This window comes from Oryctolagus cuniculus, chromosome 15, assembly GCF_964237555.1.
Source record: "Oryctolagus cuniculus chromosome 15, mOryCun1.1, whole genome shotgun sequence".
Classification (NCBI taxonomy): domain Eukaryota; kingdom Metazoa; phylum Chordata; class Mammalia; order Lagomorpha; family Leporidae; genus Oryctolagus; species Oryctolagus cuniculus.
The window spans coordinates 4,730,638-4,754,061 of record NC_091446.1 but is presented as its reverse complement, the minus strand read 5'-3'; the positions used below and the strand labels follow the sequence as shown (position 1 = coordinate 4,754,061).

Below are 23,424 nucleotides of genomic sequence, written 5' to 3'. Positions count from 1 at the left end.
TCTGAAAATATTCCAGTTCGTTGTAGTCCGCACGTAGGTTTCTGTGCTGCTAATGGAAACGTTATTGATTACTTTGACAGGTCTTCATCATTGGACTCATTGCTGATAGAAAATTTCAGCATTTTAATCCGGTTTTGGAAACCTACATCAAGAAGCATTTTAGTGCCACATTAGCCTACACGTAAGTTCTATGTTGTTTTCAAACCAATCCTGCTCCCCCTTCAAAACCCTGAATTTCCTTGGATAATTTTTATCATTGTTACCCTCTTAACAGACCTAGAGATCTTGTTGGAAGAGACGTGGGATAAATTATCATGACATTGTGGAATAAATTCTTGTTCTCCCCCACACCTTCCATTGTTCTCGGGAAATTTCACTTTATGTTCAATGAAACCGATGTATGGGAGTGAGTGCCCAGCATGCCACAGCGTCCCCGCAAGTGTGTGGATGAATGAGTGGATGTGCTCCCGTTCTAAGGATGCTGCTTGTGTCGCGTGAATAGAATCCAGCTTTGTGCTTTGCAGTGTCTCTCCTTGCTCTTTAAAGAGAGCTGTGACCAACGAGGGGTCTCTCTGCGCAGCCAGCCCCTCTCCTTATGTTACCCCATGGAACTGATGCAACCTTGGATGGGATTGTGGGCTGCCTGGCCCACACAGGAGCTTGCTGTGTGTTTAGGTGCATGGTCCTGGAGCAGGTACCCATGCTCCTCACAAGCCCTGTCAGGTGGGTGAGTTGCCACCCATCTGTGAGAGCTGTGGTTGCAGGTGGGGGCGAGGGCTGTGCTAAGTGCATTGTGGGTAGCGTGCTGGGAACCCTTATGGGCACTTGGGAAGCACTAACTGTTAGGTTTTATTCTTATTAGATGTACTGTTATGAGTTACTTGCTCTCTCCTGATAGGATTTATTGGCATTTACTCAAACTTCTTATTGTACTAGTTGCAATAAAAAAAAAAAAGAAAGAGATTCGCATAATCTGAGAACATCACACTTAGATCATTAGCAGCGATTCCCTTCAGTGTCTGTAAATGGAGTCAGAGCTCCCATCTGTGTCCTGAACTTCAGGGAAAACCCGCGTTCTCTGCCTGTGTGCAGCCGTGAAGTCAAGGTCGGGGGATTCTGGCTGCTGGAGCCCCGTCTGGTGTAACCAGTCCTGTGCCTGCGTTCTCTGTGCCTTGTGTTTGTTCCGGCGGGGGGAGGGGGGTGTGGAGCCCCTGGCTGGGTGGAGATTGCTGGTGTCCTCCAGTGTACAGAGTCCGCCGAGTCCCCTTGCTTGCTTGGGGATAAATGTTGCTTTAAAAGGTGTGGTTAGGGCTGGCGCTGCGGCTCACTAGGCTAATCCTCCTCTGTGGCGCTGGCACCCCGGGTTCTTGTACCGGTAGGGGCGCCGGATTCTGTTCCGGTTGCTCCTCTTCCAGGCCAGCTCTCTGCTGTGGCGCAGGAGTGCAGTGGAGGATGGCCCAAATACCTGGGCCTTGCACCACATGGGAGACCAGAAGGAAGCACCTGGCTCCTGGCTTCAGATCGGCGCCAGCTGTAGTGGCCATTTGGGGGGTGAACCAACGGAAAAGGAAGACCTTTTTCTCTGTCTCCCTCTGTCTAACTCTGCCTGTCAAAAATAAATAAATAAATAAATAAAACGTGTGGTTCACCAGAGCGATGCGCAGTTCGTTAGCAGGAGGTACAGCTCTTTACCAGCCCTGGGAAGGCGGATCAGGCGGTACCTCCTTGCTCTGCGGTCTAGAAACCAAAACTTGGCTACACAGGTACATGCAAGGGGCCTGCGACTGCCAGGGATGTGCCCAGATCTATGCATGCATCCACTTGCAATTTTTTTTTAACTTTTATTTAATGAATATAGATTTCCAAAGTACAGCTTATGGACCACATTGGCTTCCCCAACCCCCCCTCCTGATGACTTCCCTCCCACCCGCAACCCTCCCCTCTCCCGCTCTCTCTCCCCTTCCATTCATATCAAGATTCATTTTCAATTTTCTATATATACAGAAGATCAGTTTAGCATACATTAAGTAAAGATTTCAACAGTTTGCACCCACATAGAAACACAAAGTGAAATATAGTGTTTGAGTACTCGTTATATTATTAAATCTCAATGTACAGCACATTAAGGACAGAGATCCTACATGAGGAGTAAGTGCACAGTGACTCCTGTTGTTGACTTTACAAATTGACACTCCTGTTTATGGCATCAGTAATCTCCCTATGCTCCAGTCATGAGTTTCCAAGGCTATGCAAGCCTTTTGAGTTCTCTGACTCTTATCTTATTTAGACAAGGTCATAGTCAAAGTGGAGGTTCTCTCCTCCCTTCAGAGAAAGGTACCTCCTTCTTTGATGACCTGTTCTTTCCACTGGGATCTCACTCACAGAGATCTTTTGCCAGAGTGTCTTGGCTTTCCATGCCTGAAATACTCTCATGAGCTTTTCAGCCAGCTCCGAATGCCTTTAGGGCTGATTCTGAGGCCAGAGTGCTATTTAGGACATCTGCCATTCTATGAGTCTGCTGAGTATCTCACTTCCCATGTTGGATCACTCTCCCCTTTATTTACTCCATTGGTTCACTCCCCAATTGGCTGCAACAGCTGGTGCTGTGCCAATCTGAAGCCAGGAGCCAGCAGCCTCTCCCAGGTCTCCCACACGGGTGCAGGGGCCCAAGGACTTGGGCCATCCTCCACTGTTTTCCCTGGCCACAGCAGAGAGCTGGATCAGAAGAGGAGCAGCTGGGTCTCGAACCGGTGCCCATATGGGATGCCGGTGCTCCAGGCCTGGGCATTCACCCACTGTGCCACAGCGCCGGCCAATGGGGAGTTTTTAATATTACACCGTAGGAGAAACAAAAATACCATTTTATCTTTAAGCTTTGATGGGACCAAGATAAGAATTAGCATCTTCCACTTAGGCTCTGAAATCTAATGAAAAAGAGGTTTTTGTTTTAAAAAATTAGTATTCTAATACTGTGCTTTGATACCTAACCACCTCATGTACCTTCTCAGTAATTTGAATCTATTTGATTTTGTAAATACCAAATATGTCAGTTTTCCATCCCTTGGTTCATTCTCCAGATGCCTTCAATGGTGTTTTATGGCCAGGCAAAAGCCAGGAGCCAGGAGCTCCATCTCCAGGCTCCAGTGTGGGTGGCAAGAACCCAAATACTTGGGTCATCATCTGCTGACTCCCAGGTGCATTGACACTAAGCAGGGAGCAGCCAAGACTCAAACCTGGTACTCGCATGTAGGATACCAGTGTCCCAAGCTGTGGCTTCACCTTCCGTGTCACCATGCCCACCTTTATGAATATTCTTTTTAAATTGTTTTAAGATTTATTTATCTGAGAAGCCAGTTACAGACAGAGGGAGGGAGGGGAGGAGAGAGAGAGGGAGAGAGGGAGGGAGGGAGAGGGAGAGGGAGAGAGGGAGAGGGAGGGAGGGAGGGAGGGAGAGAGAGAGAGAGAGAGAGAGAGAGGCATCCATCTGCTGGTTCACTTCCCAAGTGGTTGCAGTAGTCAGTGCTTGTAAGCCAGGATTCAGGAGCTTCTTCTGAGTCTCCCATGTGGGTGCAGGGGCCCAGGCACTTGGCCATCTTCTGCTGCTTTCCACAGCCATCAGCAGGGAGCTGGATCAGAAGTGGAGCAGCCAGGACTCGAACTGGTGCTCATGTGGGGGTGATGGCACTGCAGGTGGAGGCTGAACCCTCTGTGCCACAGCACCCACCCTTCTTTTTTTTTTTTTTTTTAAGATTTATTTATTTTTGAAAGTCAGAGTTACACAGAGAGAGAAGGAGAGGCAGAGAGAAATAGAGAGAGAGAGAGAGAGAGGTCTTCCATCTGCTGGTTCACTCCCTAATTGGCTGCGATGGCCGGAGCTGCGCTGATCTGAAGCCAGGAGTCAGGAGCGTCTCTTGGGTCTCCCATGTTGGTGCAGAGGCCCAGGGACTTGGGCCTTCTTCTACAGGCCACAGCAGAGAGCTGGATCGGAATTGGAGTAGCTGGGACTAGAACAAGCACCCATATGGGATGCAGGCATTGCAGGTCGGGGCCTTAACCCGCTGCGCCACAGTGCCGGCCCCGGCAGTCACGCTTCTATGAATATTTTTGTCCAAGACTTTTGTGGACGTAATTTTCATTTTCCCTCAGATAAGCAATTAGAATTTCTGGGCCAGTGGGCATGTGTGTGATTTATGGTATCAGAAACTGCCAAATAGCTCTCCAAAGCGTTGCACCACTTTTCTTCACCATCGTTGGTCCTCTGGGTCTGCATCCTACTCAACATTTAGCGTTGTTGGGCTTCTGTATTAAGGGTAAAAGGATCTCTCTTTGTGATTTTAATTTTTAGTTACCTTATCACAAAGGAAATTGAGTTCCTACTTATTTTGATACTTGCCACTTGTGAAATGCTTCCTTCAGTATATTTTTACTTTCTGTTCTTTTTATTAATCTTTAGAGTATGCTTTTGATTTGTAATGCATTAATTTGAAACTTTTTGCCTCTGACTGTGCTTTGCTTACAATTTTTCCTAGTGGTGTCTTTTGATAACCAGACATTTTTAATTTTGTTGAAGCCTAATGTATCATTTTTAAAAAATAGTTATGCATTCGAATTTTGAAGCTAAAATGCTTTGCCTAACCAAATTTCACAACATTGCCTCCATTGTCCATTGTAACGGCACCAGCTCCATTTGGTGTTTAGGTAAAATCAAATTTGATAATCACATTTTCAGTTGCATTGGTTGCATTTCAATTGCCTGGTTGCCACAGGTGAGCGGCTGCCCCACTGGGTGGCTCAGAGAGGATTCCATCCCTGCAGAAAGTCCTGCTGTAGCTCACTTTCTGAAGTAGGTTTATGCTTTTAGCTTTGAGCCTCAGTAATGCAGAACATGCATTTGCCAAAATTCAGCATCCATTTATGATGAAATCTCTCCGCACGCTCGGAATAGACAGGGCGTCCACAGTCTGATAAAGACTTGAGAAAGGTTGTCGCTGACATCGTCTTTGACACTGGAACGTTGAAAGCTGTCCTTTGAGTCTGCAGTGAGGCAGGTGTGTCTCTTCTCTACGTATCTGTTTACTGTCCTGCAAGTGTGCAATAAAGGAAGGGAAAGTAAGGAAAGATCTTAAAAAAGGGAAAGAAAGAAGTAAAACCATTTTCACACAATATGACTATGTACATAGAAAATGCTGAGGAGTTTTAAATAAGCCAGAAACCAACCAACCAAATAAAAAACTGGGGAAAACTAAGATACAAGTCTTAATCATTCCACAGTGCAAGCATAGATCAAAACACCACAGTGTGTTTTGTAAGTATAAATAATTATTACTTGTTAATAGGAAAACATTAAGATAAAAGAGAAAAAAATCAACTCTGTGTGTGTGTGTGTATAAAATTGGGAAATTAAATTGAAAGTATAGAACAGTTGATTGCATTATCAAAAGTCATCAATTTGAGGCCCAGCACTGTGGCGCAGCAGGTTAAAGCCCTGGCCTGAAGCACTGGCATCCCACATGGGCACCGGTTCTAGTCCCAGCTGCTCCTCTTCTGATCCAGCTCTCTGCTGTGGCCTGGGAAGATGCAGTAGAAGATGGCCCAAGTCCTTGGGCCCCTGCACCCACGTGGGAGACCTGGAAGAAGCTCTTGACTTTGGATCAGCTCAGCTCCAGCTGTTGCAGCCATCTGGGGAGTGAGCCAGTGGATGAAAGACCTTTCTCTCTCTCTCTCTACCTCTCTCTCTAACTCTGATTTTCAAATAAATAAAATAAATCTTTAAAAAAATCAATTTTTATGGAATGGATTTAGAGATAGATGGGTGAAACTTCTAAAAATTCAAAAACATTGCTAGGCGACATTAAAAAAAGAATAACCCGAGAGATATGTTCATGGACCAAAAAACAAGATACTGCTTGAATATCTATTTTCTCCAAGTTAGTCAGTCTTTTCAGTGCAATCTCAATAAAAAAAATCCCAGCATTTCTTTTTAAGATTTATTTTATTTATTTGAAAGAGTTAGAGAGGTAGAGACAGAGAGAGAGGTCTTCCATCCACTGGTTCACTCCCCAAATGGCCTCAACGGCTGGAGCTGTGCCAATCTGAAGCCAGGAGCCAGGAGCCTCCTCCAGGTCTCCCATGCGGGTGCAGGGGCCCAAGGACATGGGTCATCCTTCACCGCCCTCCCAGGCCACAACAGAGAGCTGGATGGGAAGAGGAGCAGCCGGGACTAGAACCGGCACCCATATGGGATGCCGGTGCCTCAGGCCAGGGCTTTAACCCACTGCACCACAGCACCGGCCCCATAAATCCTAGCATTTTTAAAAAAGGATTTATTTTATTTATTTGAAATGCAGAGTTACAAAGTCACAGAAAGATCTTCCCACAGAAAGAAATCCCTCCCCAAGTGGCTGCAGCAGCTGGGACTGAGCCAGGTTGGCGCCAGGAGCCAGGAGTTTGCTCTAGATCTCCCCTGTGGGAACAAGGGACCAAGCACATGGGCCATCTTCTGCTACTTTCTCAGGCCATTAGCAGAAAGCTGGATCAGAAATGGAGCAGACAGAACTCGAGCCGATTTGGCATGCTGGCATGACAAGCATTGCTTTACCTGCTACACCACAATGCTAGGCTCCCCCTACCATGTTTTTCTAACAAAAACATCTATAGTTTATGAAAATACAAAATATTTACAATTGCCCAGTTTTTCAGAAGCACCAAACTTCAAGGCTTACTATAAAACTTCAGTAACCAAGGTAGTATGGCAGTGGAATAACGGGAGATAAAAAGATCAATGGCAGAGAATATCGTATACAGAATTACCCACTTTAAACCACCTTCTTTTTATTTATTTATTTATTTGAAAGTCAGGGTTACAGAGAGATGAAGAGACAGAGAGAGAGAGAGAGAGAGAGAGAGAGAGATAGATCTTTCATCCACAGGTTCACTCCCCAAATGGCTCAACTGCTGGGTCTATGCCAGACTGAAGCCAGGAGCTTCTTCTGGGTTTCCCACATGGGTGCAGAGTCCCAGGGACTTGGGCCATCTTTTGCAGCTGTCCCAGGCACATTAGCAGGTAGCTGGATCAGAAATGGAGCAGCCAAATCTCAAACCAGTTCCTTTATGGGATGGTGGCGGCTTAACTTGGTGCGCCACAGCGCCAGCCTCAAACCTTCTGTTTTATAACCACGGTTCTTGCAGCATAAATGGCCTTCCCTCCGATGTCAATGATGACAGTCTCTCCTCTAACCTCTGCCTTTTCCAACTGTGCAATAATCCATTTTAGGGCTGGATCATAGTTTACGTAGCCAGTCTCACATGATGGCATGTTTTTGTTTATATGTCTTTACCACTGGAGAAAATGCTGCAATTAAGATAATGTAATGCATTTGCAATAGTTTCTCTAGGACAGGTAACTTGGAATGGAACTGCTGGTCTCAGAGGATTTGAAGTTTGCATCCTAACATGTTGCCAGCTGATTTTGTAACCCACATGGCTGGTTTATACTCTTACAAAGTATCATACCTGTTTTCCCATCAGCAGTCTTGACTTCCCCAATCATGAGGCAAAAATGACATCCCCCCAGTTGATGAAGCAAACATTTGACTTCTTGTTATTTTAATTGCCATGTTTTTTGTTAATGAAATTGATTGTTTTTAAAGATGTTTCTAGTTTTTTCATTTAAGTTAACTTTCTCATGTATCCTGAAGGTTTGAGTAATTATTTATCATTGCAACTTTCTTATCATTTGACTTATAGCAAAATAGAAAAATATTAATCATTGTCATTTTTCCCCAAAATGTTAAAAAAATGTATCTATGAACTCAGCACTTAATTTTGGTATCTAATATAAAATCTATTTGTATGAACTGCCTATTATGTCCGTGTGGAATGGAAAATTTTAAATATAATTCTGATGAGTTTCTGTGTGTTATACATTGTGAAAAGTTATTTATTATGAGGAATGTTTCAAATGTTTTCAAGTTAGAGAGTTGCTTGTTTTTTGATCACAACTTAGAATCATGCAAACTAAGAGGAGTATGATCATTATGCTTTCAATGCATAATCTTTTTGGGGAATTCTAGGAAGTATAAAAAATGTTTCTAAATCCTTTAAGTATCCTCGTTTATTGTTTCTACCTTTTTATATAAAGAGTCTTACATAATTCTTTGAAATATGAGAACGTTTTCTGTTCAAAAAATTCCCTCAAAAATTTCTATATGCTGTGTAAGAACTTGTCTTAGCAAACTAGATATGGAAAATCAAGTAAAATGAACATGGATGGCTGAGGTTCTTTGCGAGAACTTGTCCTTTTCTATTGTGGTACCACATGGACAGTTTGCTCACGTGTTTGCGGTGTGTGGTCACTCACATCTACCACATCCACGGTGCTGAAAACCCATCACCTACCTGATTCCAGGTCATCTTTGCCAGAGGGCATTTTTGAGTAAACAGTTTGTGGTTCTGTTGAGCTCCCTTGCAAGTCCCTTTGGTTTTGTTCTTTAGCATCGGGAAAGCCAGCTCACCTCCTGGAGTTCCGGCCTCCTCCCACTCCGGCGTCCTGTGGCTGCAGACGTTAGCTCCGATGTTACATTAAATGCTCCGAACAACAGCGAATGTGCAGCACGTGCCTACTGTTTGCCCAGACCTTGCACTTCTGAGCAATGTTTTATCACTCGATTCATGTGATTAGAAAACATTTTATGAATATGCATGTACCAAGTGGGAACCAAGCTAAAAATAACTGCAAATTTCTTTCTGAGTTAGGGATTGAGGTATTGTAGTCGCCTGCGCTTCTCCTTACTGTGTTTCCATTGCACACAGGAAGCTGACAAAAGTGTTGAGGAACTACGTGGACAATGCAGAGAAGCCAGGAATCAACGACCAGCTGTACAAAGCTATGAAAGCTTTAGAGTACATCTTCAAGTTCATCGTGCGCTCACGGATCCTGTTCAACCAGTAGGTGGCCCTGTGCAGGCTCTCCAGACACCCGTTACTGCCCCCTCTCCTGCCGTCTCACTGGCTCTCCCCGTCCCTTCCCCCTCCCTTTCCTAGCTTCCTAGCTTGACCGACACACAGAGCGCAGTCCTGGGGCGGGGTTACCGTGTCTGCCTCCATTGCCTCCTGGGAAGTCTGGTGGGACCCGGTCCCTGAGTGGGAAATGCGTGGCTGCCCATCCATCCCGTCTACCCCACATGCACTGTGGTCTGTTCAGTTTGTCTTCCTAGAGCCGAACGCCCCACAAGAACAAACTAGTGAAACACAAGAGACGCTAATGAAGAGCCAACGTCAAGTGAAATCGCCTTGCTCGCTTCCCTCTCCCCCGCCTGCGTGGGATTCTGCTTCCAGCCATGGGTTTCTCCACGTGGACCCTCCTTGGGGCAGCTGTTCTGCTGCTTTCTCTTAGTGACATTTTTCACTTACTGTCAGGATGGACTTTGGAATTATTTTTGAACTTTAAAAAAAATCCGGCTATTCATGACTTTATTATTTTACAGAGAACATTTAGATACATACGTATGCACAAATATGTAGTCTATTGTTTTTTTAAGATTTATTTATTTATTTGGAAGGCAGAATTACAGAGAGAAGAGGGAGATAAATAGAAGGAGAGAATCTTCCATCTGCTGATTCACTCCTCAAATGACTGATGACCAGGGCTGGGCCAGGCTGAAGCCAGGTGCCTAGAACTCCATCTGGGTTTCCCACTTGGTAGCAAGAGCCCAAAGACTTGGCTCATTCTCCACTGCTTTCCCAGGCATATTAGCAGGGAGCTGGATCGGAAGAAGAGCAGCCAGGACTCAAACTGGCATCCACATGGAATGCTGCATCACAGGTAGTGGCTTACCCAGCTGTGCCACAGTGCTAACCTCGAGTGTGTAGTCTTACAGGTAATGCTGCTCTGGGAAAGAGTGAGGTGACCCAGATGTACCAGTAACAAAGTATTTTGTTACCTCTTTTCTTTCAATTCCATGACCTAAAATCTTAAAATCATGGTCCATAAAGTTTATTGAGTTTGATCAGTCTTACAGTAGTTAGGAATATGACTGGCTGTGTACAATGTAAAATTTCAATTTATTTTATTTTATTTTTAAAATATTTATTTATTTATTTGAAAGTCAGAGTTCCGCAGAGAGAGAAAGAGAGGTCTTCCATCCAATGGTTTATTCCCCAGTTGACCACAGTGGCCGGAGCTGTGCCAGTCTGAAGTCAGGAGGAGCTTCTTTTGCGTCTCCCATGTGAGTGCAGGGGCCCAAGGACTTGGGCCATTTTCTACTGCTTTCCCAGGCCATGGCAGAGAGCTGAATCAGAAGTGGAGCAGCCGGGTCTCGTTTTGTCACCGATATGGGATGCCGGCGCTTCAGGCCAGGCATTAACCAGCTGCGCCACAGCACTGGCCCAAAACTCCGATTTATTTGATTTAACTTGAGAAGATTCGCTCTTGGCACACAGGGAAGAGTTCAGAGCTCTGCATTTTGCTCCAAGGGGTGTTTGTGCCATTGTCACCTTTTCCCGTGCTGCCCCAGCATACTGTGTATCCTGGTTCCAAGGTGCTGCCTGCCCCGCTTGGCATCACCCTGTACTCCAGGCCGTGGTGGGGAAAGACACGGGGAAATCGCTCTGCCACACACTTGCTTTTCAAAGAGTTCCCTGCATCCCTACAGAATTGCAAACTATGCTTTCATCTCATTGGCAGAACTAGGTCACATGACCACACTAGCTGCAAGGGAGGTTAGAAAAGATTTTCAGATGGACTGAGTGATGTTTTCAGCAAAAACAGAGTTAGTGACGAGCCAAAGATTGAATTAGGCAAGTAAAAGTCTCTCTTTCATGCTTTTAACCCACACTGTCTGTTGCTGAGAGCATGGAACTTCCTAACTCATTTCAGGCCATTAAATTTTAGATAGTTTGGCTCTGTCGAGCCATTCTTCACCGTTAGGTTAAGGCTCAATCTCGGGCTGGCTTTGTGGTCTACTAGGTTAAGCCGCTGCCTACAGTGCTGTCCTCCCATTTGGGCATCAGTTTGAGTCCCGACTACTTCACTTCTGATCCAGCTCCCTGCTCATGCACCTGGGAAACCAGCTGAGGATGGCCCTCATGCGTGGGCCCCTGCACCCATGTTGGGGACCCAGAGGAAGCTCCTGGCTTCAGCCTGGCCCAACTCCGGCCATTGAGGGCATTGGGGAGTGAACCAGCAGATGGGTGATTTTTCTCTCTGTCTCTCTGTAAATCTGCCTTCCACATAAATAAATTTTTTCATTAAAAAAAAGAAGACTCAGCGTCTGAGACTCCTGGTGCCTGCCTCTCTGAGTTTCTGTAATCGGAGTTGTATGTGACCTGCAGGCGTGAGTCCATCCTGTGGGATCATGTAGAAAAGAGAAATACCCAGCCGGCTTCTGTCTGTGGCCCAGCTAATGCTTTGTGGCTGATTGCCCGGGCAGTACCTCCACTCTAGTGCCAGGCACAGAGACGATCCCCCGCCTGCCTCTGTCCTCTTCGGCTCAGATGAAAACCACACCTGATCTTGAACTTGCCTGTCAGAACTGCTGAGAGCGTTGAAGACACAAGGTGGTTAACACTGAGTGGCAGCATTGCTAAGAATCGGGAGGCTTCCTGTGCTCTCAGAGCTCCCGTCCGGGCGTCGCTGGCCTCGTCCCTCCCGGTTCTGCAGCCATCTGTAGTGGTCAGGAGCCTTGTCTTCTTCCTCTCTTCCCCTCCCCTCCTTGTTCCTTCCTGCATCCATGAATACTTCATGGGCTTTTGAACCCGCTGATGATATCCTAGACTTTAATAGTTCATTGTTGTTCTTCTGTTTCCCAAAATGTTTTTAAAAATTGGATCCTAGCTGCTTACTACAGTTCTTGAGGCAAGAGAATGATGGAACATTTATTTCAAAATGGAGAGCACAGTTGTAGCCACGTTGTGTGGCTATGATAAACACTTCTTTTTAAAGACTTATTTGAAAGGCTGAGGGATAGAGAGGGAGAGATCTTCCATCCTCTGCTTTGCTCCCCAGATGACTGCAACAGCTGGGCTTGGCCAGGCTGAGCTGGGAGCCAGGAACTCCTCCGGCTCTCCCCTGTGGGCGGCAGGGGCCTAAGTGCTTGTGCTGTCTTCCGCTGCTTTCTCGGTTGCATTATCAGGGAGCTGGATTAGAAGTGGAGCAGGCCGGCGCCGCGGCTCACTAGGCTAATCCTCCGCCTTGCGGCGCCAGCACACCGGGTTCTAGTCCCGGTCGGGGCGCCGGATTCTGTCCCGGTTGCCCCTCTTCCAGGCCAGCTCTCTGCTGTGGCCCGGGAAGGCAGTGGAGGATGGCCCAAGTGCTTGGGCCCTGCACCCCATGGGAGACCAGGAGGAAGCACCTGGCTCCTGCCTTCGGATCAGCGCGATGTGCCGGCCGCAAGTGTGCCAGCCGTGGCGGCCATTGGAGGGTGAACCAACGGCAAAAGGAAGACCTTTCTCTCTCTCTCACTGTCCACTCTGCCTGTCAATAAAAGAAAAAAAAAAAAGAAGAGCAGCTGGGACTCAAAGTGGAACTCTTATGGGATGCCGGCGTCACAAGTGGTGGCTTAACCTACTGTGCTACAAGGCTGGCCCTGAGAAATACTTAAATTTGTGCACTAGAAGTATTGGAAGAGGTTTACGGTCTTACAGATTGTATTTTAGGAAACAGCTCATCATCTGAAAATCATGGATGATAGAGCTAAGGCCCCTTGGTAATCTCACCCCCAGCCATTCTCCGGGAGCATTCGTCAGTGATATCAAAGGCTGTAGTTCAGGATGAATCCCATTCTTGTTGTTCCGTAGGCTATGTAGAGGAAAAGCTGTCCCGGGGCCCGCCGATGCCTAGAATATTTGGTCCCTCACAAGCTCTAAACGGGTCTCATGTGTGGTGTTTGCAGCTGTGGGGAAGAAAACAAACCAGGACTCATTTTCTTACCTGCAACACATTTATTACCTTGGGAGAAAAACAATCGTGTTCACAGCTGGAATTGACACGTTGTTTTTCCTTTTGCAGTTGGAGTAAACTTTCGTGATGTTTTATTTTTCTTCCTCCTTCCAAGTGGTCCACTGTGTCTGTGCACGGTGCAGGAGCATTGTTCAGTTCCGTGATAATTGACAGTAATTACTCACCCAGAGAAGAAAGAGGTGAAACTTGGGAGGTGAAGATATTGAAGCTTGTCACGGTTATTTTTCCGTCTTTCTTGCCATGCAGTTCCATATTTCTGGTTGTGTTTAGAAAGCTCATTTTGCATTGAAATGAGAACAGCAGTTTAAAAGCTCTGGCCCAAAGACGTTTGGTTTCTAGGGAAACTCACTGAAGACTCCCGACAGCCTGGGTCCTGCTCTGCTGACTTTTGTTTGTCTGTTTTCTGTGTGGGCGGATCACATTAACTCCTCAGGAAGAAAACAGAGACATCTCGATTCAGACCTGAATTAAATCACTAAGTCTGGTTATCGCTTGACTTTGTGTCTTTCCTGTGCTCGGTAGAGTTTTGGCTTGTTGCCTGGTGTTAGCTTTGTGAATAATTAGTTATTGATCATGCATAAGTTGTGCAGATCTGTCTTCTTGCTTGCGTTCTCCGGGCCACAGGGTAGAGTGTAGTTAATAGGCCAAGATCCCGTCGTTCCTAGTTAGTGGATGCTTACCTACAGACAGCAGAGGATGCGTAGACTTTGTCTGTCTGTCAGTGTCTCTGAGGCCTTCTTCCTCCACCTCAGGCTGAGCTGAGCTGGTGGCTCCTCCTGTTTTATTTGATAAAGCCACGAGGAGCTTGTAGAGACGTAGTGACATTTCATTCCGTAGAGGTGCTGTGGAGGGTTCACTGCCTAATTATTCCTGTGTTCCAGACATGTTGGATGACAGCAGAGAAACTGATTACTAAGATTCCTCCTTGAAAGGTTCTTGATAGGATTTTAAATATGTTGAAGACTCAAGAGTTATGCCTTATAGATTTTGGGGCCACATTATTGTGGGCATACCGGCTTATCATTGTGATGTCTTTCTTGTGAGTCTACGTCTAAATCAAGATGAAATGTTTCTGTTTATCTGTTGTTTATTGTTTGCATTGAATGCCATTTTCATTCTGTGTTTTTAACCTTTCCGTTCTTTTGTGTTTGAGATGCACTATAAGCAGAAATCTATATTTTTATTTCCTCCATTCTAAGAATTCTTTAACTATTTAATTCATTTAGCATATAATGTAATTAAGGAGTTGGTGGGTTTGTATCTATTATATTTCTATTAATTTTCTATTAATTTTACACTTATTTACTTGAAAGGCAGAGTGACAGAAAGGGGGAGACACACATGCACACACACACAAACGTACAGCGAGAGAGACAGACAGTTCTTCCATCTTCTGGTTCATTTCCAAAATGGCTGCAACGTCCAGGTCTGGGTCAGGTCAAAGCCAGGAGCTGGGAACTCCGTGTTGGTCTGCCGTGTGAGTGCTGAAACCCAAGAACTTGGCTCATCCCCACGGCCTCCCCTGTGCGTTAGCAGGAAGCAGGGTTGGAAATGGCTCGTCTGCTGGGACTTGGAACCATGCTCTCAAATGGGATGCCTGTGTTGTAAGAGGTGGCTTAACCTGTTGTGCACAATGCCAGCCCCTGTTAACACACACTCTCTCTTTAAGATTTATTTTATTTATGAAAGGCAGAGTTGCAGAGAGAAAGAGAGAGATCTTGCATCTGCTGGTTCACTCACCAAACGGCTGCAATGGCCGGGGCTGGGCCAGGCCAAAACCAGGAGCCAGGGGCTTCTTCTGGGTCTTCCATGTGGGTGTGGGGCCCAAGCAGTTGGGCCGTCCTCCACTGTCTTCCCAGTGGGGAGCTGGATCTGAAGTGAAGCAACTGGGACCTGAACCTGCTCCCATACGGGGTGCTGGCTCTACAGGCAGAGGTTTACCTGCAATGCCACAATGCTGGCTCCTAAATTTCTTTTTTAATCACTTGTGTTATGTTTAACATTTCCTTCTTTTCTGCTTTTTTAAAAAAATATCAACCACACTTTTATTTTTTTTAAGGTTTGTTAATTTAATTGAAAGGCAGAATGACAGGGAGAAAATCTGATAGAAGAGAGACGCTTCCCCTGCTGGCTCACTCCTGAAATGCCCAGAAGAGCTGGGGCTGGTCTGAGCTCAAGGCAGGGCTCTGGAACTGCCCCCGTTCCTCCCACCTGTGTGATAGGAGCCCAAGCACGTGGGCCTCCTGCTGCTGCTTTCTCAGTTCCGTTAGCAGGGAGCTGGGTCAGAAGTGGAGCAGCCGGGACTTGAACCAGCACTCACTCCTGTATGGGATACCAGCATCATAAGCAGCTGCTTATCGTGCTACACCACAGCATCCGCTCCCAAGCTCTGCCCCGCCCCCCCCTTAAAGATTTATTTATTTATTTGAGAGACAATTACAGATAGAGAGAAAGGTCTTCCATCTACTGATTCACTCCCCAAATGGCCACAATGGCCAGAGCTGGGCTGATCTGAAGCCAGGATCCAGGAGCTTCTTCCAGGCTCCCGTGGGTGCAGAGGCCCAAGCACTTTGATCCAGCAGAGCGCTGGATGGGAAGAGGAGCAGCCGGGACACGAACCAGTGCCCGTATGGGATGCCGGCACCGCAGGTGGAGGCTTAGCCTACTACACCACAGTGCTGGCTCCCCAGATCCTTTTCTTTTTATCATCCCATTTTTTGTTCTTTAAGTAAGTTAGTTAGACATTGTCTTAGTATTTTTTAAATGATGATCTTAGAAATGAAAACAGGTATGTTGGACTTGTTATGCAATAATTCAGATTGTGGCTCTCTTGGTAATGCTGGATACAGCTGGGAAATAGAGCTCTTAAACTCCATGTATTCCCTGTCTCTTTTGTGTCATCGTCGTGTGTCTGCATATTTTAAACTCAGTAAGACATGACAGTTCTGTGTAGTTGATATTCAGTTTATATGTTTTATATTCATGGTTGTTTTTCTTCCTTCCTTCAATCCCACGTTGCCCTCTGGGATCACTTTCCCCTGGCCCAAGAACCCTCTGTGGGATTCCTTGTAGTCTAAGTCAGCTACAGGGTTTGCTTTGATTAAAGTGTTTTATCCCATCTTTGTGAATTAAGTCTGTTTCCAAGTAACACGGCCTTCGAGGTTGGCAGGTATCTCCCCCTTCCAGATGGAGTTCCGCTCCCTTCAGGGCTCCTCCGTTTCTGGGGAGAAGTCAGGTTTTGTACGTGTTGTTTTGTCTTTGAAGGTGAACTGTATTTGTTTTCTGCTTCTCATTGCTTTTTGTCTCTGTGGTTGTTGGCAGTCTTGCTATGAATTGCATAGGAATGCTTTGCTTCTTACTTACCCTCCTTGGATTTTGGAATTTCTGGATGCGTGTCTTTGTCATCTCGCTGCTGTAGCATTGCCCTGTCGCCCTGCTGTCCTTGGCCCTCAGTTCACGCGCCGTCCTCCGTGCCCACCCATCTCTCTTCTCTGCGTGTTCCTCCTCTGTGCTTCTGTTCCTTGTGTTTCTGAGGATTATCTTTCTTTTCACTAATTTTGTCTCTTGTTGTGTCTGCTTTCACACTCATAGATTGGATTCTTAATTTAACAGATTGTAATGTTGTAGTTTTAGGATTTCCATTTGATTCTTTTTAAAAATGTTCTTCTCTGGGTTCATTTTTTATTTATTTATATCTACTTGAAAGAGCAAGAGAGAGGGGGAGAGAGACAGAAATAGAGAGATCCATCCATCGTCTGTTTGCTGTCTCATTCCTCAAATGTCTACAACGGCCAGGTTGGGCCAGGTTGAAGCCAGGTGCCCAGAACTCCGTCTCGCTCTCCCAGTGGGTGGCAGGATCCCAAACACTCAAGCCATCGCCTGCTGCCTGCCATGATGCTGAATGAGAAACAGGGAAGCCAGGACAGAAACCAGCACTCCGACTGGGGATCTGGGCATCCTAATTGGGGGATTGACCCCCTGTGTCACCATGACTTCCCCTGATTCTTTTTTTAAATTTTTTAAATTCTTTTTTCAAAATTTTATCTACTAATGTGTTGTTTGCCTCTGTTCTGTATTGTATTGGTTTTAAAATATTATAAATTATAATTATCTGATTTTTTTATTGGCTACGGGCAGTGTCTGGATCACCTGTGGGTCTATTTCTTTCACCTTCTTTGGCCCTTTGGTCTGGCCTTTTGGCTGCCTTTCATCATTTTTGGTTGAAGGCAGGATTGTGTGTATGTCAAGCTGTAAAAGCTCAAGATGATGGGTTCTTCCCCCAACGGTGACTCATCCTGTCTCTTCTAGGCTGAGAAAGTGGGGCTCATCAGAGATATCTGAACTCGGTCAGGTTCATGCTGTAGCCTTGGGGATGCGCAGCCTGTGTGGCTTTGTCCCTGGTTCTCCAGGGTTTTCCCCCGAGAGTCTACAGAGTTCTCTGGGACTCTTCTCGCTGGCAAGTTCCAGACTCGTGGCGCTTTCTCTGTAATCTGAGAACAAGTCCACCCTGCTCTGCAGAGGTTTTCCTTTTGAGGCTTGCTTTCCACCCTGGGCTGTGTGGCGCTGGCAGAAGTCTTGGGGGGGGAGGGGGGAGGGGGGGAGCTGGAGCTGCGGTGGCACCTGTGGCCAGCACGCATGCGTCCACCATCTCCATTGTTTAGTCACCATTTAGGCAGATCTTTCATGAAGCAGCTGTGATGGATTGCAGCTTCTGGGCTTACACAGAATTCCTGGCTTTGCAGTGGAATGGATTTAAATATAAGATTACCTCTAGGGTAATTCATTATCACTTAGTTTACAAAATTTTCTGTTGTACACAAGTTTTCAGGTGTGGTATACTTTTAATTAGGCCAAAAGCTACTCAGTATTAATAAAACGTTTGAGCTGCAACATTTTAAAATGCAAATGTGTTGCTTTTTATTAACACAGCAGCTTGAATTAAGTACAAATAGTTTATAGATGAAGCTTATTTATAATTTGTAACATGTATTGGTGCACACATACCTGATGTGCAGGTATCTCATTATCCATTTATGGAATGGGCTCCGCCTCTAGAACAGTTTCCAGTTACCAGCAGCTCTTTAAGATGAATGGATTTGTCGTTAGCATCCTTATTCGGGAATAAGATAATTTTAAATGTACTATTATAACGTCATTTTCAAGTGGTGACAAGATTATGTCAAATTTAGGTAATTAAGTGTCTTTGTGATTGTCAGTTACATGACATTTTGAGTTTAAAAATACTGGCAGAGAAAAGACACCAAAATATGAATGTGGTGGTTTCTGTTGGGTGGGATCAACGCCGAATTTCTTCCTCCTCCTCCTTCCTCTCCCCTTCCCGCTGTTCCTGCCTTCTCCATCCTTCCTTTCTGTAAACCGGAGCACTTCAGAAAGATTGTGGATGAATGGAATTAAGTGATATTTTATCTTAGTGCAAAAAATGTTGAGAGCTGGACCAGGCGATGTTGTGCGCTCGGTTAAGCTGCCGCTTGCAACTTTGGCTTCCACGTGCAAACTCCAGGTCCTGGCTGCTCTGCCTTCAGCCTGGCTCCAGAATAGCAGCCTCCGAAAGCCCCGGAAGGCAGCACAGTGCTTGGGTCCCTGCCACTGCCAGGGGCGCCCTGGATGGAGTTCCGTCCCAATCCCAGACCTCGTAGCCATATGTGGAATGAACCAGCAGATGGAAAAATCCTCTCTCTCACTCTGCTTTTCAAGTCAATCAATCTGAAAAATTGAAACCCACATGTAGTTTTTTTTTGGACAGGCAGAGTAGACAGTGAGAGAGAGAGAGACAGAGAGAAAGGTCTTCCTTTTTCCATTGGTTCAACCCCCAATGGCCACTGCGACCTGCGCACCACGCTGCTGATCCAAAGCCAGGAGCCAGGTGCCTCTCCTGGTCTCCCATGAGGGTGCAGGGCCCAAGGACCTGGGCCATCCTCCACTGCACTCCCGGGCCACACAGAGAGCTGGACTGGAAGAGGAGAAACCGGGACAGAATCTGGCTCCCCGACCGGCACTAGAACCCGGTGTGCCGGCACCGCGGGCGGAAGATTAGCCTAGTGAGCCGCGGCACTGGCCCCACGTGTAGTTTTTTTATACTGTGTTTTCCATGAACTCTAAGACGCCCCATATTTTGTGTTGTTTAGATTTACAAAGTACGTTACGTTACACTGAAAATAGCAGTAGACGTTTCATTAAGATTCAGTTTCTTTCACCTGGCTGCTCTCTGCATGATGGGCTGCTCTGGGGTAATCTGCTTGCCCAGTCGCCTTCTTTGTGGTGGATTTTGAAGTTGTCTCACATTCTGAGCTGTCCCAGGCAGCTGCCTGTCGGTGCCCAGTCAGAGGCAGCGGTCTTCTGCACAGGTGCTCATGGTGTCTCGTGTTTCCTTGCAGACTCTATGAGAACAAGGGAGAGGCCGACTTCGTGGAGTCCCTGCTGCAGCTGTTCCGGTCCATCAACGACATGATGAGCAGCTTGTCGGACCAGACGGTCAGGGTGAAGGTGGGTGCTGGCTATGCCCAGGTCAACCAGAGATGAAGGTCAAGGTGAAGGACCTGGGGTGGATGTCAGGGTGGAGGTGGGTGCAGGCCACGCCCAGGTCAACCTGAGATGATCAGGGTGAAGGTGGGTGCAGGCCACACCCAGGTCAACCTGAGATGATCAGGGTGAAGGTGGGTGCTGGCCATGCCCAGGTCAACCTGGAGATGAAGGTCAAGGTGAAGGACCTGGGGTGGATGTCAGGGTGAAGGTGGGTGCGGGCCACACCCAGGTCAACCTGAGATGATCAGGGTGAAGGTGGGTGCAGGCCACGCTCAGCTCAACCTGGAGATGAAGGTCAAGGTGAAGGACCTGGGTGGACGTCAGGGTGGACGTGGGTGCTGGCCACACCCAGGTCAACCAGAGATGATCAGGGTGGAGGTGGGTGCAGGCCACGCCCAGGTCAACCTTGAGATGAAGGTCAAGGTGAAGGACCTGGGGTGGATGTCAGGGTGAAGGTGGGTGCGGGCCACACCCAGGTCAACCTGAGATGATCAGGGTGAAGGTGGGTGCAGGCCACGCTCAGCTCAACCTGGAGATGAAGGTCAAGGTGAAGGACCTGGGTGGACGTCAGGGTGGACGTGGGTGCTGGCCACACCCAGGTCAACCAGAGATGATCAGGGTGGAGGTGGGTGCTGGCCACGCCCAGGTCAACCTTGAGATGAAGGTCAAGGTGAAGGACCTGGGGTGGATGTCAGGGTGGAGGTGGGTGCAGGCCACACTCAGCTCAACCTGGAGATGAAGGTCAAGGTGAAGGACCTGGGGTGGATGTCAGGGTGGAGGTGGGTGCTGGCCACACCCAGGTCAACCTGAGATGATCAGGGTGGAGGTGGGTGCTGGCCACGCCCAGGTCAACCTTGAGATGAAGGTCAAGGTGAAGGACCTGGGGTGGATGTCAGGGTGGAGGTGGGTGCAGGCCACACTCAGCTCAACCTGGAGATGAAGGTCAAGGTGAAGGACCTGGGGTGGATGTCAGGGTGGAGGTGGGTGCTGGCCACACCCAGGTCAACCTGAGATGATCAGGGTGGAGGTGGGTGCTGGCCACGCCCAGGTCAACCTTGAGATGAAGGTCAAGGTGAAGGACCTGGGTGGACGTCAGGGTGGACGTGGGTGCTGGCCACACCCAGGTCAACCAGAGATGATCAGGGTGGAGGTGGGTGCGGGCCACGCCCAGGTCAACCTTGAGATGAAGGTCAAGGTGAAGGACCTGGGGTGGATGTCAGGGTGGAGGTGGGTGCAGGCCACACTCAGCTCAACCTGGAGATGAAGGTCAAGGTGAAGGACCTGGGGTGGATGTCAGGGTGGAGGTGGGTGCTGGCCACACCCAGGTCAACCTGAGATGATCAGGGTGGAGGCGGGTGCTGGCCACACCCAGGTCAACCTGAGATGATCAGGGTGGAGGTGGGTGCTGGCCACGCCCAGGTCAACCAGAGATGAACGTCAGGGTGGAGGTGGGTGCTGGCCACACCCAGGTCAATGTTGAGATGGTCAAGGTGAAGTTGGGTGCTGGCCATGCCCACGTCAACCTGAGATGAAGGTCAGGGTGGAGGTGGGTGCTGGCCACGCCCAGGTCAACCTGAGATGATCAGGGTGGAGGTGGGTGTGGCCACACCCAGGTCAACCAGAGATGAACATCAGGGTGGAGGTGGGTGCTGGCCACACCCAGGTCAATGTTGAGATGGTCAAGGTGAAGTTGGGTGCTGGCCATGCCCACGTCAACCTGAGATGAAGGTCAGGGTGGAGGTGGGTGCTGGCCACGCCCCGGTCCACCTTGATTGAAGGGTTCCACCGTGGGCAGGGGGATGTACACCTGCGATGCCTGACCTGCCGTGGAGGGCGAGACGGGTGGTGCCTCCTGCGGTGCCCTGGCAGTGCGTCCCTGTCCTTGAGCAGGTTCCTGCCTCTGCAGAACCGGGGTTCAGCCTCTGCCAGCTTGTTTCTGCCCGCTCGAGGCCTTACTCTGCCCTGTTGGCCTTTGGAGGAGACATGGCTTTGTCCAGGACGTGCAGTGGTGTGTGGGTGCCCAGGAGGCAGAGTGTAGGCAGGGCCCCTGGGGCATCCCGGGACCCCGGACCCCAGTTCTGGGGAAGTCAGGGGGCTGATTTATGACTGAAGCTGTCAGTTTGCAGGGCGTCCCTGCACTGATTCCTTCAGAGAATGAGAGTCTTTCGGATGATTAACCAACAGCTTGCACTTGGAAACTCGTTGTAGCTGACTCTGCCTTTTCTCTTTTAATTTCTTTACATCTATAATTTCAGAAGGCGTCCTTATGGCCCTTATTCTTAAAATTTGGGGTGGGACTTGCAAGCCTTGCCCGCCTGCTGCGCAGCAGAGACATACGTGTGCTGAGACACAGGTCACGGCTGCTGCCACCCGGAGATCAGGACACGGAGGCAGGACGCGGTCGCAGGTTCCCGGTCATCTCTGCGTGTTCTGGCTGTCTGCTTGAGCCACTGAATTCCTCAGCCTCCCTTACTGATCTTGGCATGGATTTGTGCTAAAAATTGATTTCTCTGTCGAGAAAGCTACTTGGTGCATGTGTTAAGGATTTTTTTATCCCCTATTATGGTGGCTCGATGTTGCCTATAGCTGCCTTTTTGTGTGATAGTTAAAATTTCCAATGTGTCGGCCGGTGCCGCGCTCACTAGGCTAATCCTCCGCCTGTGGCGCCAGCACCCCGGGTTCTAGTCCTGGTCGGGGCGCTGGATTCTGTCCTGGTTGCTCCTCTTCCAGGCCAGCTCTCTGCTGTGGCCCCGGAAGGCAGTGGAGGATGGCCCAAGTGCTTGGGCCCTGCACCCGCATGGGAGACCAGGAGGAAGCACCTGGCTCCTGGCTTCGGATTGGGGCAGCGCGCCGCCCGTAGCGGCCATTTGGGGGGGTGAACCAATGGAAGGAAGACCTTTCTCTCTGTCTCTCTCTCTCTCACTGTCTAACTCTGCCTGTCAAAAAAAAAAAAAAAAAAATTTGCAATGTGTTTGGTACAATTACTACTGCATTTAGTGACATTTTAGAAAAACAGGTGTATGTACTGTAAAATAGATAAAGGTTAAGGGAGACTTTGACCCCAGAAGTAATTCTGAATTGCTAAATATATTCTTACGTGATGAAATGTAAGAGCCAAGAGCCAGCGGGCATGGCTTGTGTCTGCCTGCCTCCTGCGAGGGGCAGTTGTATACAGAGCAGACGTGGGGAAGCCCTTGCCACAGCCCACACACTGTTGTCCATGCGGTGATGTAAAGCTTATGTCCACAGGACGGGAATGTCGGGCTGCACTGACCCACTCACTCCTTGCCGACAGTTTGGTGTTGTATTATAATTCCCTGCACTGCTCACCTCCCCTCCTGTGACAGCTCATGCCTGCTCACCTCCTAACCTCAGGAATGCTCACCTCCCCTCCTGTGACAGCTCACACCCATCCTCACCTCCTGAACTGAGCACAGTGCTCACCTCCCCTCCTGTGACAGCTCACGTCCATCCTCACCTCCTGACTTGAGCACAGTGCTCACCTCCACTTTGTGGTTTGGAGTCAGTTCTGGGATTTTTCTCCCTGGGGAATGGAGGGCAGATGGACTTCGGTTAGTAATTACTGCAGCATTAGTGGTGCTCGTTTGATTTGGTGGCCAAACTCTCACCAGGGCTATTTAATCTGCTCCATCCGTCCCCCTGGCCTCTCCGACCCCACTTCAGGACGCTCCTCCCCTTACCCACAGGCAGACCTGGTTGCTTGGGGAATCCACCAGATGTGTGCATCCCGCGTTGGCGTTCTTCCCCTTCCCTCCCCTCCCCTCCCCTCCCCTCCCCAAAGTGCCAGTTGCCACAGTCCGCTGGCTCAGCTCTGCCCAGAGATGGTGTCCTGCCCCTTCCCGGTGTGGCCTGCGTCCCTCCAAGCAGCCTAGCCGGGAGGTCCCTTTGTCACCTCGCCTTCC

At 48.2% G+C, this 23,424-nt stretch overlaps 1 protein-coding gene across 2 annotated transcripts in view; it reads left to right on the top strand.

Moving 5' to 3' along the window:
* DOCK1 (dedicator of cytokinesis 1) overlaps positions 1 to 23,424 on the top strand; it is a 494,355-nt gene that overhangs the window by 118,464 nt on the left and 352,467 nt on the right. For both annotated transcript variants that reach the window (XM_051833503.2, XM_008274844.4), the window contains exons 21-23: positions 81 to 181; positions 8,812 to 8,946; positions 19,354 to 19,462. In XM_051833503.2, coding sequence (XP_051689463.2) covers positions 81 to 181; positions 8,812 to 8,946; positions 19,354 to 19,462 — 345 coding nt within the window. The remainder of the gene's footprint in view (positions 1 to 80; positions 182 to 8,811; positions 8,947 to 19,353; positions 19,463 to 23,424) is intronic.